Raw genomic sequence first — 15,289 nt, forward strand, 5'->3', positions numbered from 1 at the left:
GCAAATACAGGCACTAACAAAACCAGTGAGTATTTGAAGAACTTACCCTGTTCACAGGACTAAGGTTGGGTTTTGTGCAGATGTAGAGGTTCATTTTGCACTGTAAAGGAGGCGATGTAATCTTTGTTATGGGGAGGCTATCAACTGCTATGGAAAAAAAGCAAGTATTTCAAGAAAATGTGAGTGAAAAATACCTGGAACTAGCTAGTGTCATATTGTGTCATGGAGAAAAATCTGCAAAACTACACCCATGGTTATGCCAGGGCAATTCAGGCTGGGACAGTTGCACTGGAACAACTGACACCGGAGTCTGCACGGACACTGAGGGATGATACAGTCCGTCCCCCAGCCCCAAGATGAGAACATCTGTACTTAACCCATTCTTCAGAACTGCCTGAGCTGTTCTAAACTCTTCTGAAGATAGAGGCTCCCCAAGCAATCCACTCCAATGACCATCCTTAGAGTTGGAATTTTATTCCAATATGAGCTGTCAAAATATGGCCATGCCTTCCCTTTTCCTTTGCCAGGCTAAACAAGCCCTTTTCTTTACATCTTCCACCTCACGCTGTTGCTTTTGCTGGAATGCCTGCTATTATCTGAAGTACTAACCATAACATAGCCTACTTGTCAACTTTATATATGGTTTACATAGGACATGCCTGTTAATCCAGAACAGTATGAATACTTGAATACTGGCTTTTTCCACATGAAAAAACATGAGCACTTGAAGAGAGAACGCTATCTCACACTTTATTAGAAAAAGTAGTCTGCTATATAAGCCTTCCATAAGCACCTTTTACCAGAGTTAAAGACAAAATTATATACCTGCCAGTTTTATCCTTGAAGGTGAACAGAAGTCATTATATCTGACTCTTATCACAGCTGCTTGTAATTGCAGCATGTTGACATTTTGATATTCTTCTAACTCAGCATTCCAGAATCTTCTCAACTCAGTGGAATATGTTAGCTTGTGGATGTGTTTCAATTGCCAGTAATTTTTAAATTGCAAATGGAGAAAATCCAATGCGATAAAATTGGGATGCAAACCCCCAAACTCTTGCTAAAATGGAAGGAATGGCTTAAAGCCAACCTGCTACAATCCTATATTCCAGCTTTGATAAAAGGGATTACTAGGAATATAGTTTTTCAGTCTCAAAAAATGTCAGAAGAAAAAAATGTCAGAATAAATTGAAAATCCTCAGCAATTGGCTGCCTTACTCCTGTATTAGTGTTTAATTCATGTTTGGTTCTATCAGCGTGTTTGAATGTTGTCTTTCCTTCTGCTTCTACAATCTCATATTCTTCAAGCATTTGACCTCAGCTTCTCAGTGGGTGCAAATTTAGCCCAGGATTGCCAATCTCCAAGACCTAGTCATTCTAAAATTCTTAGCTCCCAAGATTAAATGAGTATAAATATATTTAATCTAGCATGAAAATGGTAATTCTGTAGCATGTTAAAGCACAGTGTGTAATTGTAGCTAATGCTGATAGTAACATTTTTACAGACTATTATCCACATTCTTCTAAATATTGATCTTTTCACATAAAGATCCATTGACCCTGAGCGTGATACAGTTCATGCCTGTGCAGCTCCACACGCAGCTGACAGGCAGCTCAGAGCCACTAACGTCATTGGGCAGGAGGAATGCTCATTTCCATCGTCAAATTCTTTGACTCATCGCTGAAATTACCACACGCTAAGAAACAACCGAGGAAAAGGCATAAGCAGCAGTTCTTAATGCTTTAACACTTTGAATTTTACTCTTGGTTCTGACACCAAACTGAGCCTAAGCAACAATATTTTTGATATAATAAAGATGATGTATATGGATTACACAAGCGTTTGGAGCAACAATTCAGAGAAAAAACCGGAGCTCCAGTGATAATGATCTTGAGGCAATCCAAGTGTCCTAAAATTTTTTCAACTTCCCAATGTCATGGTGTGTAAAAAATAGTGTTTTGTAATGCAGCATCTGCCAGTTTCTATCCAGAGGTCAGGCCACCCAGTTAACCTAGATCGCCTCAGCAAGTTTCGTGGGATTTTTTGCTGTCAGGGTCTTTATGCCCTTTCTTACGAGTGAGATACAGATCAGACACAGTTTGCCTCCACAATGATGTTATAGCATCAAGACCTGGGAGAATAAGAAAACCTACTCCTTGACTGCGTTACATGTTGTGTTTCACTCAGCTCTATGCTTATTGATTACTACAAATTAATATGCTGTGAGTGCTAACTCTTGGGGGACAGTTAAGTAGTTAAGACTTAGGTGAGTGATGCAACTAATAATGAAAAACAAACCCTTCCCTACTGTCAGTCAGGCAGTTCAGTTGATGTCTGCAGCCCAAAAAATACTGAAACGGCACTACAGCATAACATTGCTTATTCTCATTACAAACCCTTGCATGACAAATTTTCAAAGCTACTGGTTTTTTCCCTTCCTTAAATGTAAATGTTGTGGTCACTGTTACAGTTGTGAGGCAACACAGGCCACAGTGTTATTCAGACCTTGATGATAAAATTGTGTATTGCTTTTTCCACCTGACCCAGTGTGCACATCCCCTCCCAAAGTCTGGCAGATACAGGAGGATGGATGTTGGCGTTCTGGCATTAATTCAATCCTCGTAATGGGAAGATGGTGTCAACAGACTGTGGGAGGAGGAACAGAGGAACTGTCGACATACATAATTATGCTGTCTGACTGCTGAGTCATTGTCAAAGTAGTATGCATCACATTTTTCACTTGCTAGTCACAACTATTTTCTGGACAGGGATTCTTCTTTTCCTATGCTGATCTCATCTTCCTAGAAGTCTATCAATGCAGAGCAAGTAGGACAGCTTGGGCGCTAGGGGCCAAGGCCACCCAGGGTCACCTTGATAACGTGTTTCTGAGTTACTTTCCTTTTCTGCTAAGCATGAATGCTGGTGGAGGTGAACAAGTACAGCACACACACTGAGACCAAAACATACAGAAGGGTCCTGCTCTGGCCTGCTGGGCTTCCCACCAGATGAAACCATTATAGCAGACACTTGGGTTACGGTTCTGAGAAAGAGACAGCTGAGACATAAAATAGGCACAGGGCTCAGAACAAGCTGCAAAAAATAAAGTGCATGCTGCTACTGGAATTATCTAGATAACTAGAATTATCCGGGTCTACTAATGTCCCATGACTAGTTGCAGCCTAGGGGTAGGGTTAGGCAGGGGCACCTCCTACACTGCGGTGTGGGGGTTCCCTCCCCACAAGAACGTTATAACCCACTGACTGCTTCTGAATGCTCCTTCCCTCCTGTGCTGTTCACAGCTGGAGCCTGCACTCGCTCCCAGCAAGCCCAGCACCGCAGCATGCTGCAGCAGGACGCACAAGTCAGCAGAGGACTCGCGCACCAGAAAGGGCAGTATATGCTGCACCCACACAGCAGCCCTCAGTGGGGAGTGATCAAGCTGCCAATGAAAACAAGACTTTACAATATCCCTGTGTTTGACAAATTCCTAAACAGTCACAAGCACAGTTACAGTTGGTGCCTGAAATTTCAAACGCAATAGATCAAAAATTAACCTACTTAATTTTAGATGAGTAAGCTGCAGATGCCTGTCCTATTTGTGGGCAGATCAGTCAGGATGACTCCCTTATATACATGGAGTAAAACAAATGCTTCGAGTATATGTCACCTTGTCATAAACAGCTAGAATCGCTCAGATGAATAAAAAATTAGGGGGGGTTAAAGACTGACATGTAGCAAACACCTTCTGATCCCAGCCATGAAGAGGTTCTGTTAGATACAACACTGGAGAGTGAAGATTCTGAACTGAAGATTCTCAGGGTTCAGACTTCATGGGGTAAAGGCACATTCATTAATGAAGCAGAGTCTATTTCTATTACACTGTTCTGTTTTTTGGGGGGGCTGTGTTTGTTTGTTTTGTTTTGTGGTTTTTTTAATTTTACACTGGGTTGATATAAAGTGTGACAGAATTTGATTACCATTGAACTTTACAGGTATATTGTTTTGACTTCGGAGATGTAAAGTGCTGTTTGCACTCATTTACCAATCTCCAAAGAACAATCATGCCTTTTTGTCAAAACAAGTGACTTTATTGAGCTCACAGATCTTATTTTAGGCCTTATGCCCTACCCTAACAATGAGCAAGTAATTATCAGGGCAGTCTAAGCACAATGAGGTTTTCACTGGCAATGATGAATCAAGAGAATTTCCAACCAAGATGTGGTTCTTTTGAGACACTATAGACTCTGGTTATACTGAGCCAGATAATTAAGGAATGATTCAGGGTCCCAACATAAAGATTGAAGTGAATCTGGAAGCAGTTGCAAGACATTCTGGCTTTGAAGTCCTCAGGTCCAAGCCCCAGAATTTATCCCATCTCTTTATTATGGCAGTTTAGGGAGCTGGGTGTAATTCCCTGACAAGCAGATCGGCTGTTAAGCAGGATGAAACCTAACATAGATTTCAGGAGTAGTCCCAATTAGAGACTCAAGGTTTTATACTGTCAGAGCTTATCAGCACAAAAAAGTTTTAGTGGTTTTTTTTTTTTACATCATTCAGACAAAAATTACTCAGAAAATTACTCCTCAAACTTGGCACTGCTTAAGTCTACCCCTGCACTTGGCAGATATCATAACCTGATGACCTCACACAGACAGCTTTAGGCTTTAAGGATTTACCTGAAATAAGACAAGTACAGAGAACACTAAGGGCTACCTGCTCTTAAATATGCACAGGCTGATCTATCTCAGTACAACAGATCCATATTTAAGATCATTTTTCTCAAGATAAGAAAAACATTATAATGTCTCACAATTAAGCAATATATTTTTGTTATTTCTAGGGGAACTGTAGGAAATTGTGACGATCATGATAAAAAGCTACAATCATATATCTTAGAGAAGATCACAGTCCAAGTGATGCTAATGCTGCCCAAAAAACTACACTCCTACTCTCCAAATAACATTCCTGTGCTAGTGCATAGTCCCCAGTGCAGAAATTCAATTAAATGAGGGACACATATCTATACTGAGTTAGTGACAGATTTGAATGTAAATTCAGCTCTCCAAGAAAACAGCCCCCTAAACTAACCTTCCACATGTGTTTGTATTTCTGCTACAGCTAAAGTTCCAGCCAAGATCTGTGAAGTGCATTGAAATCTACTCCATCTTGGTTTTGATGAGAAGAAGGGCAATACAGAGAGAACACTGCTGCACTAACGGAAGCATCAGCACACAGGTATTCAGCATCACATTGTCTTGACATCTACCTAGGTGGTCTTGCACTAGTGGTCTTGAGTGATAGAGGCTGCTGCTGCTACACGGCCCACAGTGTATTTGGCTATTAGTGATCTGAGCCCTCTCCAGTTTCTAACTCTTGCCATTCTTCTTGCCTTGAATAATAAGTCGGTACTCTGACTGCAACTTTGTGATTGATATGTCAGCAGAGTGCTAACATATAAAGTTAATAAGGTTATTCCACGTAAGGACTCTGTAGAAAAACTGGTCTCCAGCCTAGGTTAAGGAAAGAGGAAATTGAAAGGAGAATACAAAAGAAAGAGAGAATATAAAACAAAAATTACTTAGAAAAGAAGAATTACAATAGTTGTCTGCTATATTCATGATAACAACGTTTGCCTGTTGACAGGTTTCTCTTAAAGACCTTCCCCTGCGCAAAGTGGCCAGCAAATTACACTGAATCTCCAGCACTCTAGAATGGGTGGCGTTATTAGAAATAATGACTTACAGTCACAGTAAGCTACAATATTACCTTGTGACAAGTCATTAACTTGTGTCAATACTTTCCTGACAGGACTTTGGGAATGATACATAAAGAAACAAGCCGTTTGGGGAAAGAAAGAGTATGAACTAAAGACCTTATCTTTTCAGAGAAACCTGGAATGAGTCTGTTTGCGGTGTGTGGTATGAAAGATGACTAGACTACCAAATCATGTAACTTGCTCCCTTTTTCTGGCTGCCTTTGCAACAGAATATGTAGCAATAAAGGGATCAGAATGGGAACCTATAAACCTTGGTTTAATGGAAGAAATTTCTCACTCTTTGTAAAAGGGTCCATTTTCTATGTCCTCAGATAAACTGAATCAAAAATAATGAACTCGGAGGAGAACTTACCAGGGTAAGCTCCCAGAATGTGCAGCTCCAGGACAAGCTAGCCTTAATTTGTTTGTATTGCTTAGGAGAATGAAACAGGGATTGCAAAAGCTAAAAGGGAGAATAAGAACAATTTTGTGGTTGATCAGGAAGTCTGATTCTATTCTTGCTCTGATGCAGATTTTTTTAAGTGACCCTCTTGATGCTGCACTTTATCCTCACAGAATAAGGGTAATTCTACTTCCTTGCTGCAGGACTGTGTTACCACTTTGTTGTTTGGAAAGCTCTCCAGAATCCTGAGCTGGAAGGGCAGAGCTAGACTATTTTTATTACTAAGAGGAGGATAGAAATGAGAGCTGAAGTTGAGCCTTGAGGAGCTCTCTGCTATCCCAATGGACCATGTCCGTTTCTAACATCCATTCAGGGAGGTAGCGGTTCAGAGACGGTGCCAGAGTCACACTTCCCACGTGTTCTCTGTGGTGTCTTTTGTTTTGGGAAGCACACATACAAGCAAGTCAATTTTGTCCTTTAGACACCCTTGAGAAAAAGTAATTTTTGCCTCAAAATTTCTTTTGCTATTAGAGTCAGAACAGCACTTTGGACCTAAATAACCCCACCTACATCAGAATCACACCTTTGACAATCATCTGCAATTTTGTTCACCGATGTGAACAAAAAAGGCCTTTTAAAGAAGTTAAAATTAAATTATGTCCTTGACCCTAAAGTATCTGCAGAGAAAGCTGTCAAACTTTACCAGGGTACAGAAAGGCTTTATTTCGGGACCAGCTGTACTGGCAACCCAAACCGTTCATTTCTGCCCTCAGTTCGTTCACTAAGAGTCTAGTTTGCTTAGCTCTGTAGTCAGTGTTGCCTTTTCCCAGGACTAGTGTCATTGGAATGACAGCTAAGAAGTAAGTTAGGACTTGCCATGCAGGAATACTGTGACTTTGTTGGAGACAGGCAACAGGTTAAGAAGTTTCTGTCTCCAGCTGTCACTGTTCCTGGGTCACGTGTAATTGAATCAACACCCAGTTTAGCCTAAAGACAATGCTATAACTCCCACCCCCAAATAAACTGCCCTCCCTGAAGTATAGCACTATTGAACATGAACTACACAAAATAAAACCCAATTAACTCTATGCTAACCATTTTGATAGGACTATTAATCAATGAGGTAGCTCTGTCTGGAACTTCCCTTTATTGAGCTCCCTGAAGAAAGAACCAAGGTTTTAAAATTTAAAAACAATATACTAGAGTAACATCCAGAATACCTTATTTGAAGTAGAAAAAAAATCATATTGATTATGCCAGGACAAAACGTAAAAAAGATTTTTTTTATACAACTTTCCTCATGCCCAATGTGTCATTAAAGGTGGAAACTATCCCCCAGGCTTGGTTTTAGGTAACTGAGTGACTTCACGGGTTCAGTAAACTTTACCCAGTGCCTGACAGACCCTAGCAAGGTTCTCTTCTATCACCTTGAAAGCCTGGCTCTCTGCTCTTTCAGCCATCTTCATTCTCTGCTTGTCTCCAGGCTGCCATCCACACAGTGGGACCCCAACTTCTGCCTCCAATACCTTCTTGCCCCCTAGAAAAGACTCTGCTCTTCAGGAAAAGGCTAATTTTTCCTCCTTTTAGGAGAGTCCTAGCACTCAACTTACATTATTTAAAGAAATATTGCATAAAATCAGTAACAATCAAATCAGGCATGCCTTTTACACTGCCAAGGCAAGGGTAGGGATGTCGGAGAGACCTACTGAAATTCCAACTGGAATGCTGATGTTAAAAAAAAAAAAAAAGGCAAAAAATAAAAGCAATGGTTTGATGTGAATGGGACAGGGAGCACATCATAGGCTAAAGTTTAAATTTATCATGTAAGCCTGAGAGATTGCACATGTGGTTTGTTTTCAGGTTAGATTCAGGTGAACAGCACTAAACTTAAACTGCTCTTATATTTCACTTGAACAGCTGAAGGTAGAAATAAAAACTAACCTAACTTTTCATAATGGATGCTATAAACAAGGCTGTAAAAGTCAGAAAAGAGTTACTCTGGAATTGAAATATTAATAATAGAAAGTATTAATCTCAAAGAAAAGAATTTTCTTTCTGTGCCCAAGACTCCTGCATGACATAGCTCTGAGAAAGACAAGAAGGAGGTGCAAGCATGATACTTGCTACGTAACCTCAGGACAAGTACCAGTGTAAGAGATGAAAAGGCCAGGGCTGAAAGAGTCACTTGCCTCATAACCTGGAGGGTTCTCAGATTCCTAGAGAAACAGCAGAACAATTCCCAGTTTCTACACCAGAACTGAAAATTGTCATATATGAAAGGGTAAATCCTTCATAGCAGTAGCAGATTTTCTTATTAGGGCTAACAGAGTAAAGCAATTACACAAATTACAATTGTTTTTGTTCTTGTTTTTTTCTGCTTTGCCCTCTAAACATGCTCCCCACTAGTTCTTAAGCTGCCCCACAGTCATGTCATGATGACTTACTTTTTGCTGTGAACACATCAGAATCGGTGTGGTAAGAAAAAGTAATGTTATTTCTTCCGGTTCATTTATTTGTCTGAGTTGAGATTGGTTTTCAAATAATTTGACTTTGATAAATGGATACTGGATACTCAGAACTACAAAATGGTTTAGTTAAGACAGAAAAAAATAAGTCTCGTCCTTTCTGAAGGAAGAGGTTAGAGCTTGTGTTCCTGTTCTGCCAGTACTTTCAGGAAAAGGGGAGGAAACAGTCTGAGCAAACCAGAGCTAGAAACTCCTCATAACCTCTTAACAAGGACTCCCCTGAATGGCTTATGACACCAAAATTGCTGCATATTTTTTACTGAAATAAATCATAGATGGTTGTAAAGTGGTTTTCTAATGCTTTGAAAATGCAAAGGTTTAGACTATTCTGACTGCCCAAAATGTATTATTCTAAGTAGAACCAGTTAAGTTTCACTGAAACATTTATAGTCAAATTATTTGATAGAGACACTTTTTCTTGAAATATATAGATTTTGAATGGAATAGATTGGGTTTATATTTGAATAATGACCATTCAAAAGACAGAGCGCTGAATCTTATTAATGAAGTGACTTTCCATACCATTCATTTAAAATAGTTTGAGGTGATCAAAACAAACTTACCACAAGATAAGCTTTGCCAAAAGCGGTGTCCTGAAATCTTGTTTCATATAAGCATTAAAAGTTCACCTTTTTGTCTAACACATGAGTTTATCAGAATCTTTAGCACACTCTTAGATAAATCTCGACATTTTCATGAGATTGAAAATTTGTTTCTACAATTGACAAACTCCAATTCTCACATTATTAAAACTGCAATAACATAATCTTGCAGTTTCACCAACCTTGTTTCACCAAAAAGGAAGAAGAATCTTATCCCAAACAGTTATTCATTACGCCATCAAATTATTCAAGGCAAAGCTAAAAATGTCTGAAAACAATTGCAACTTTCTATTTGTTTAACAACTTAAATACTAAACATCGTCTGTGGTCTAAATTTATTGTGAGTCTATATGAATTTTTTACCTTAATTCTTTCTCTTAACAATTTGAGATAAAGAGACCAAGATAGAAAGGAAACAAGATTATTCTTATCGTATTCAGCTGTCTTGGAGGTAGATGAAACCCAGACATGCAGCAGCGTGGCAAAACTGGCATAGCTTTTGCTTATACAATGCATGTTTCAAGGATAAAGTTACTACTCCACAGTTCTCAAAACCTGGCACCTGCATGATGATTAACATGAGATTCAGGTGGGGGCTGAGGGGAGTGGATTCCCACCAATACTGAGACTTTTAGGAAAAAAAAATCCCTAAAGACTGCTGTTAGAGAGTGATATAATATAACGCACGGATGAAAGAAGTTAAGGGACACAAGTAATACAAATAATGCACAAAAATATTTAGGTAGATATATGCAGAAGAACATAGTAATAAACATGAAGTAAAGGATTAAAATAAAATTTCTTTAACATAGCTACTGAGAAATGCTGATTTTTCAGAAGGCAATACTCAGTGGTTATTCACAGTCCCTAAGGCATTTGATCATACCTGGAAAGAACTGAATTTGTCCATTCACAAATCACATCTGCATTTGTTAACTCTGGAACTTTGATTTTAAAATACCGCACCAAAGCTACATAAGAAAAAAACCCAAGCCGATCAAACTAAAAGAAAATTCATGTAAATCAAATTGGTATCTGTCAACTATTCATCCCAGTAAACTACTGACTGAACCAAAGTTCTCATTTCTGAAGTGTTTGATAGGTATTTCACCACATATTTTTAGCTAAAAAAGGAGTAACATGCCCTTAGAGTATTAACATCTTAGAGCAAAATTAATTGTATTCTGTTACATATTTAACATCAATGAAAAATTCCAGTACACCTAAAGATCATCCTATAGAGATGGAACTGCAACTACCAGTTAGACAGGAATCAGTGTGTACTTGTACAAATGTATGGGATTAGTGTCACGCCGATTAGCTGGCTATCAGAATACTTATCTCAGTGATCAATATTAAAAATGTAGCAAATCTTGGTTTGGGGATTCGTGTGGCTTTATTCTGCATGTTGTCATCAAAGATTGGATCTATACCCCAAGGTGTTCATAATCTAACAGCTGGATTTGCTTCTAATATTATTTACACTGAACAGCTCTGCCACGCATAAGATGTCTGATTTTTGCAGATAACATAATGTAAATGAGCAGAGATCAAACCGGCAAACAAGGCGATAACAGGGAAAGGGAGCCAACGTTAAAGAGTGGGAAAGAAACACAATCTCTGTTGAAGCATTTCTTCCTAATTATACAGTTTACTTTGCTTCTTGCTTTGTCTTAAGTGAAAACAGGACACAGCATAAATAGAAAACCAATAGGGAAGGATAATGGAGAAAACTTTACAGGAGTAGATGAGCAGAAAATGAGGACAGCTTCAGGCGTAAGGCAGAGAACAGGAAATAAAGCAGTGGCATAAGGAGCAGACACAAGAACAAGAAAAGTGGGATTATAAAGGATAGAAAACAGGAAAAACTAAAATTTAAGCAAAGGCCCACACAAGTATGGATCTGGGGTTGTGACTTTTGGTTTTATTTTACTCTCACTTTTACATCTAGTCTGTGACAGGGTCAACTGATTAAATTAGTGGAATTACTGGTGATATACATTCAAAGTGAAGAGCAGAGGACTGGGCCATGAGTTGTGAAAGAAAATTTGGACAGAGACTGAAAGGAGATAAGTTCTTTAGAGTAATATTTAGATAGCTTGCTTAAAGTTGGGGAATGAAGGAAACAATTAAAAGAAGTAAAAACAAAAGATAAAGAAGACAATTTTTCACATTGAATACACAAACTGTATTCAACACTTCTTTAGATGATGGAAATGCAAAATCTGTTGATGTCCCATCCATTTTTTCCTTGGACTTGATTCATTATGAACTCTGAATTTACTTCTGATTTTATACTATACGTCCTTTTAGTAATTTATTTACTATACAGTCAGTGAGACAAAACAGATCCTTTTTGGTCTGAATTCATAATTCTACTGTCTACTATTTGCTGTCATATTACCTTGCCAACAAGCGCCAACTGTCAGCTGCATGGCGATGTGTGAAGGGTGGATAGGCCAATCATTGGTCACGAGGTAAGGTTCATACGTTGTTCCATCCATGTATAAGGTAACAACGGGAAACTCAACATTGACAACGTAGTAATGCCATTCTTTATCACAAATCTGAAAGACAGAACGCGAGAGAAAAATATTATTTAGAGCTTATTGTCAGGTGACTAATTTTTATATCCCATATGTTTTTAAAATTGTGCTGTTTCTAAATTCCACTCATAGAAAAAAAATAACATTATTGCAATTTATACGTCACTGAAATTAAAGAAAGTGTAAAACAATATTGATAAATACTCATGGTAATACATACAGAATATATTTGATAAATAGAGGCATCTTAAAACACTTTTTGAAAGCAAGTCATGGACAAAATAGAAAAATCAGACAATTTAGTATTTGTTCTGTATTTTCACATTTCACAGAATCACAGAACGATATGGGGTTGGATGGTGTATTTGTTAATACATAATACTAGTTTTTTAATGTCTATATCAACTTTTGAGAATACGAAATTGTATGTAAGAGACGCATACTTGGGATAGTTACTGGGGATCCTTATTAGCTTCAAATTAAGAAAATATACAGCACTTAGTCACTAGATCGATGAGTTATTATCAATTATTTGATTCAATTGTCATTATTAACTTATTGCATTAGTACTTAGAAAGTCCCTAGCAATGCATCAGCACCTCCACACTGCTAGAAGGACCTCTGTTATGCTCTGTATACACACAGATGGACAAGCAGTGTATGTGTCTATCTGATTTGGGCAAGAAACCCAGATCTTCCCCATACTCTATCTTTTGGCCTTAAGCTTTTTCCCAGATAGTCAGCAAGAGGAGGATCTATATGATTTCACTAATGTACATCAGATTTGAAAAGCAATGGCCACAGTTACAACATACTTTCAAGATGACAATATCAATGTCAAATCTCATATGAATTTCTGAGCTGGACAACCAGGGCTTACTGCAAGATGGTCAAATTTTGTTTTATTTCAAAAACGTGGAGTCAGCTGAATCAGTGCCTCTGAGGAGAGAAGTCTAGTGTGTAAATATCAATGCCTGCCCAATTCTTCTTTCCTTAGTTGTATCTTTCAGATATAAAAGTTCAAAGGAATAAATCACAGTAAATTGGTAGGACAGGTGGGCTCTTTTTAAAAATACAGCAATAGTTACAATCATGCTACTTTCAATTCTGTAGAGATACTTGTTTTGATGTTTTAAGAAATGGAAGTGCTTGAATGCAGATATCCTTGCTGTTTCATAGGGGCAAGCACAAAAGCGATGTTTCAACATAACACTTTGTCCTTGGCCAGGTTAAGTGCTATCTGCTGCAATATCTGCCCTTTGAAAGCAAAAGCTAATGTTTTGTTCCAGAAGACATTTCAACAAGAACTTAATCACTTCTATTTCAAACGGATACATTTATTACTGCAGACATCATAGCTCCACAGCAAGAGATAAATGCAGCAAGGGGCAGCTAGAGCCCTTTGTAAGCACTAGACAGCACAAATGTTTTCTGAAGGTTAAACGAACTGAAACCAAAATTGAAAGTAAATAAATTGGAAGACTGAAAACTTTATTGAACAAACAGCAATCATGAATAGTATTATGCAGTCCTCCCTTTCAAGGAAAAACAGTTTGCCAAGTTTCCTGACCTGATCATTAGAATGTGATGCATCACAGCCACGTGTCAGACATTTTATATAAAACAAAATGTGCCTGAGTTTGAGACCTTGCATGACAAAAACTACAGGTGTTAATACTTGACACTTTTCAGGGTACTGTCCCAGAGTATTTCTGTTTTGCAACCCTAAACTACATCAACTTGGGATGCCTCAAGTGCTATTAAATGAGTTAGTAATCCTTCTCATATTTAACCGAAGCAAGAGCACTTTAATATAGCAAACCCAAACCCAAACATTTTGGGAGATCATATACATAAAAAGTATGATAATGCGTAGCTCATCCAATTACTCTATTGACTGAGCGACAGGGCAGTTACATTTTTCAAAGAAAATGCTTTCTGGAAACACGAGATTAAATAAATTCCACAATTCAAGACTTCAGCAATGGGGCTCCAGTGCTTCCGTGAAAAATGCAGATGTCCACACTAGACAAAGGACTTGCTAACCTTTATTTTTACTGATACATTCTAGAATTGAATATAGTGCAAGTGCGGACAGCTGGTGAAGTCCTAAACCATCACTTGCATGCTTTTCCTTGAATTTCAACACATAAACACATCAAGTCTTATTTTAAAGGTAATTTAGGAAATTAAAAATCTCAGCTTGATGTTTCCTGAGATTTCAAAAGCACCCAAGTTGGTCAGGCGCTTAATTGTCGTACAATTTCAATACAGCTTAGGTACTCAGACACATGTATATCCCACCAAAAGATCTTTAAGTATCTGTACTGATATTCTACAAGAAAGCAAAAAATTATTTAAAAACTCTGGAATACATCCCAGTCACTCAGCAGCAGGTAGTGTTTCATGCCTGGCCATTTCACAGGCAACAAAATAATGAAATAAATAATTGTGGAGTGTAATTTGTTATGCTGTCATTTCAGACACCTTATTCACCTTCTTAACATAGGAAGCCAATTTTTTCCCTGTGTGCATTCCACAGTGGCAATGGAATGTAATATGATTGCAGTGAAGCCATAAAAATAAAATTATTAAATATATCAGTTTGGCAAATAAAGAAATTTTAATCATCTCAAGTAAGAACTTTATTTTAAAAAAATCTGATTTATAAAGCCAGTCTAATGAGATAAAATTTCAGATTAGTAAGCTTGGCCTGCAAAGACTGCTGGATGGCTAGGCTGGTCTAATCACTCTACCATGTCAGTCTGCCTCTAAAATGTATTAATCAAATCACAGTAAATTAGCCAGCTTGAGGTCTTAGTGCTGATTACAGGCATTGGAATATGCTTTTATGAAACAGATGAAAAAAGACTCAAGATAAATCCCATAAAGTAAGTTTCCCAAGACATTAAAGCTCTTAGCATCTTCTGATGAAGAATGTCAGAGATTTTTCTGTTTTACATTTGAATGCTTAGGAACTGACTGAAACCAAAATACTTAGGCCTGAGAAGAACGTGGTCCTTAGAAACAGTCTTTGTTGGTCTGCAAAATGTCTCTTTTTACAGCTTTGTACATAAGGGCTAGCCGTGCACACAGGAGACAGGAACTTTACAGCTTATATAGCTTTTTTAGCCTCACTTATGTCAGCTGGGGCATACTCATGGAAAGTGGATGATTCACCAGTTTGGCCAGATACACAAGGAGAACTTGTACTTGGAGAAGTGTCCCAGTGCCTCAGTTCAATACATTCATATTTGTAACCCTCCGGTTCGCTTCCGGAAAGTCCTCTGCGTGATGTTCAGCAGAGTCTGACCACACAAACAGCTCTGCGCATCCTGCCAGTGCTACTCAGTGCGTACTTCGAGTCGATCCCTTTAGAGCTGAGAACACAGACAGTACTTCCATCTTTCTGGTTTGTGTGACTTTGCTGAGGAAGTGTTCTCAGAATATACTCAAA

At 38.3% G+C, this 15,289-nt stretch overlaps 1 protein-coding gene across 1 annotated transcript in view; it reads right to left on the reverse strand.

Annotated features, from left to right (window-relative positions):
• Positions 1-15,289, reverse strand: part of CLSTN2 (calsyntenin 2) — a 228,044-nt gene that overhangs the window by 16,108 nt on the left and 196,647 nt on the right. The window contains exon 8 of the mRNA XM_074153081.1: positions 11,691-11,853. Within this exon, the coding sequence (XP_074009182.1) occupies positions 11,691-11,853 (163 nt within the window). The remainder of the gene's footprint in view (positions 1-11,690; positions 11,854-15,289) is intronic.

Source organism: Numenius arquata, chromosome 9 (assembly GCF_964106895.1).
Source record: "Numenius arquata chromosome 9, bNumArq3.hap1.1, whole genome shotgun sequence".
NCBI lineage: Eukaryota > Metazoa > Chordata > Aves > Charadriiformes > Scolopacidae > Numenius > Numenius arquata.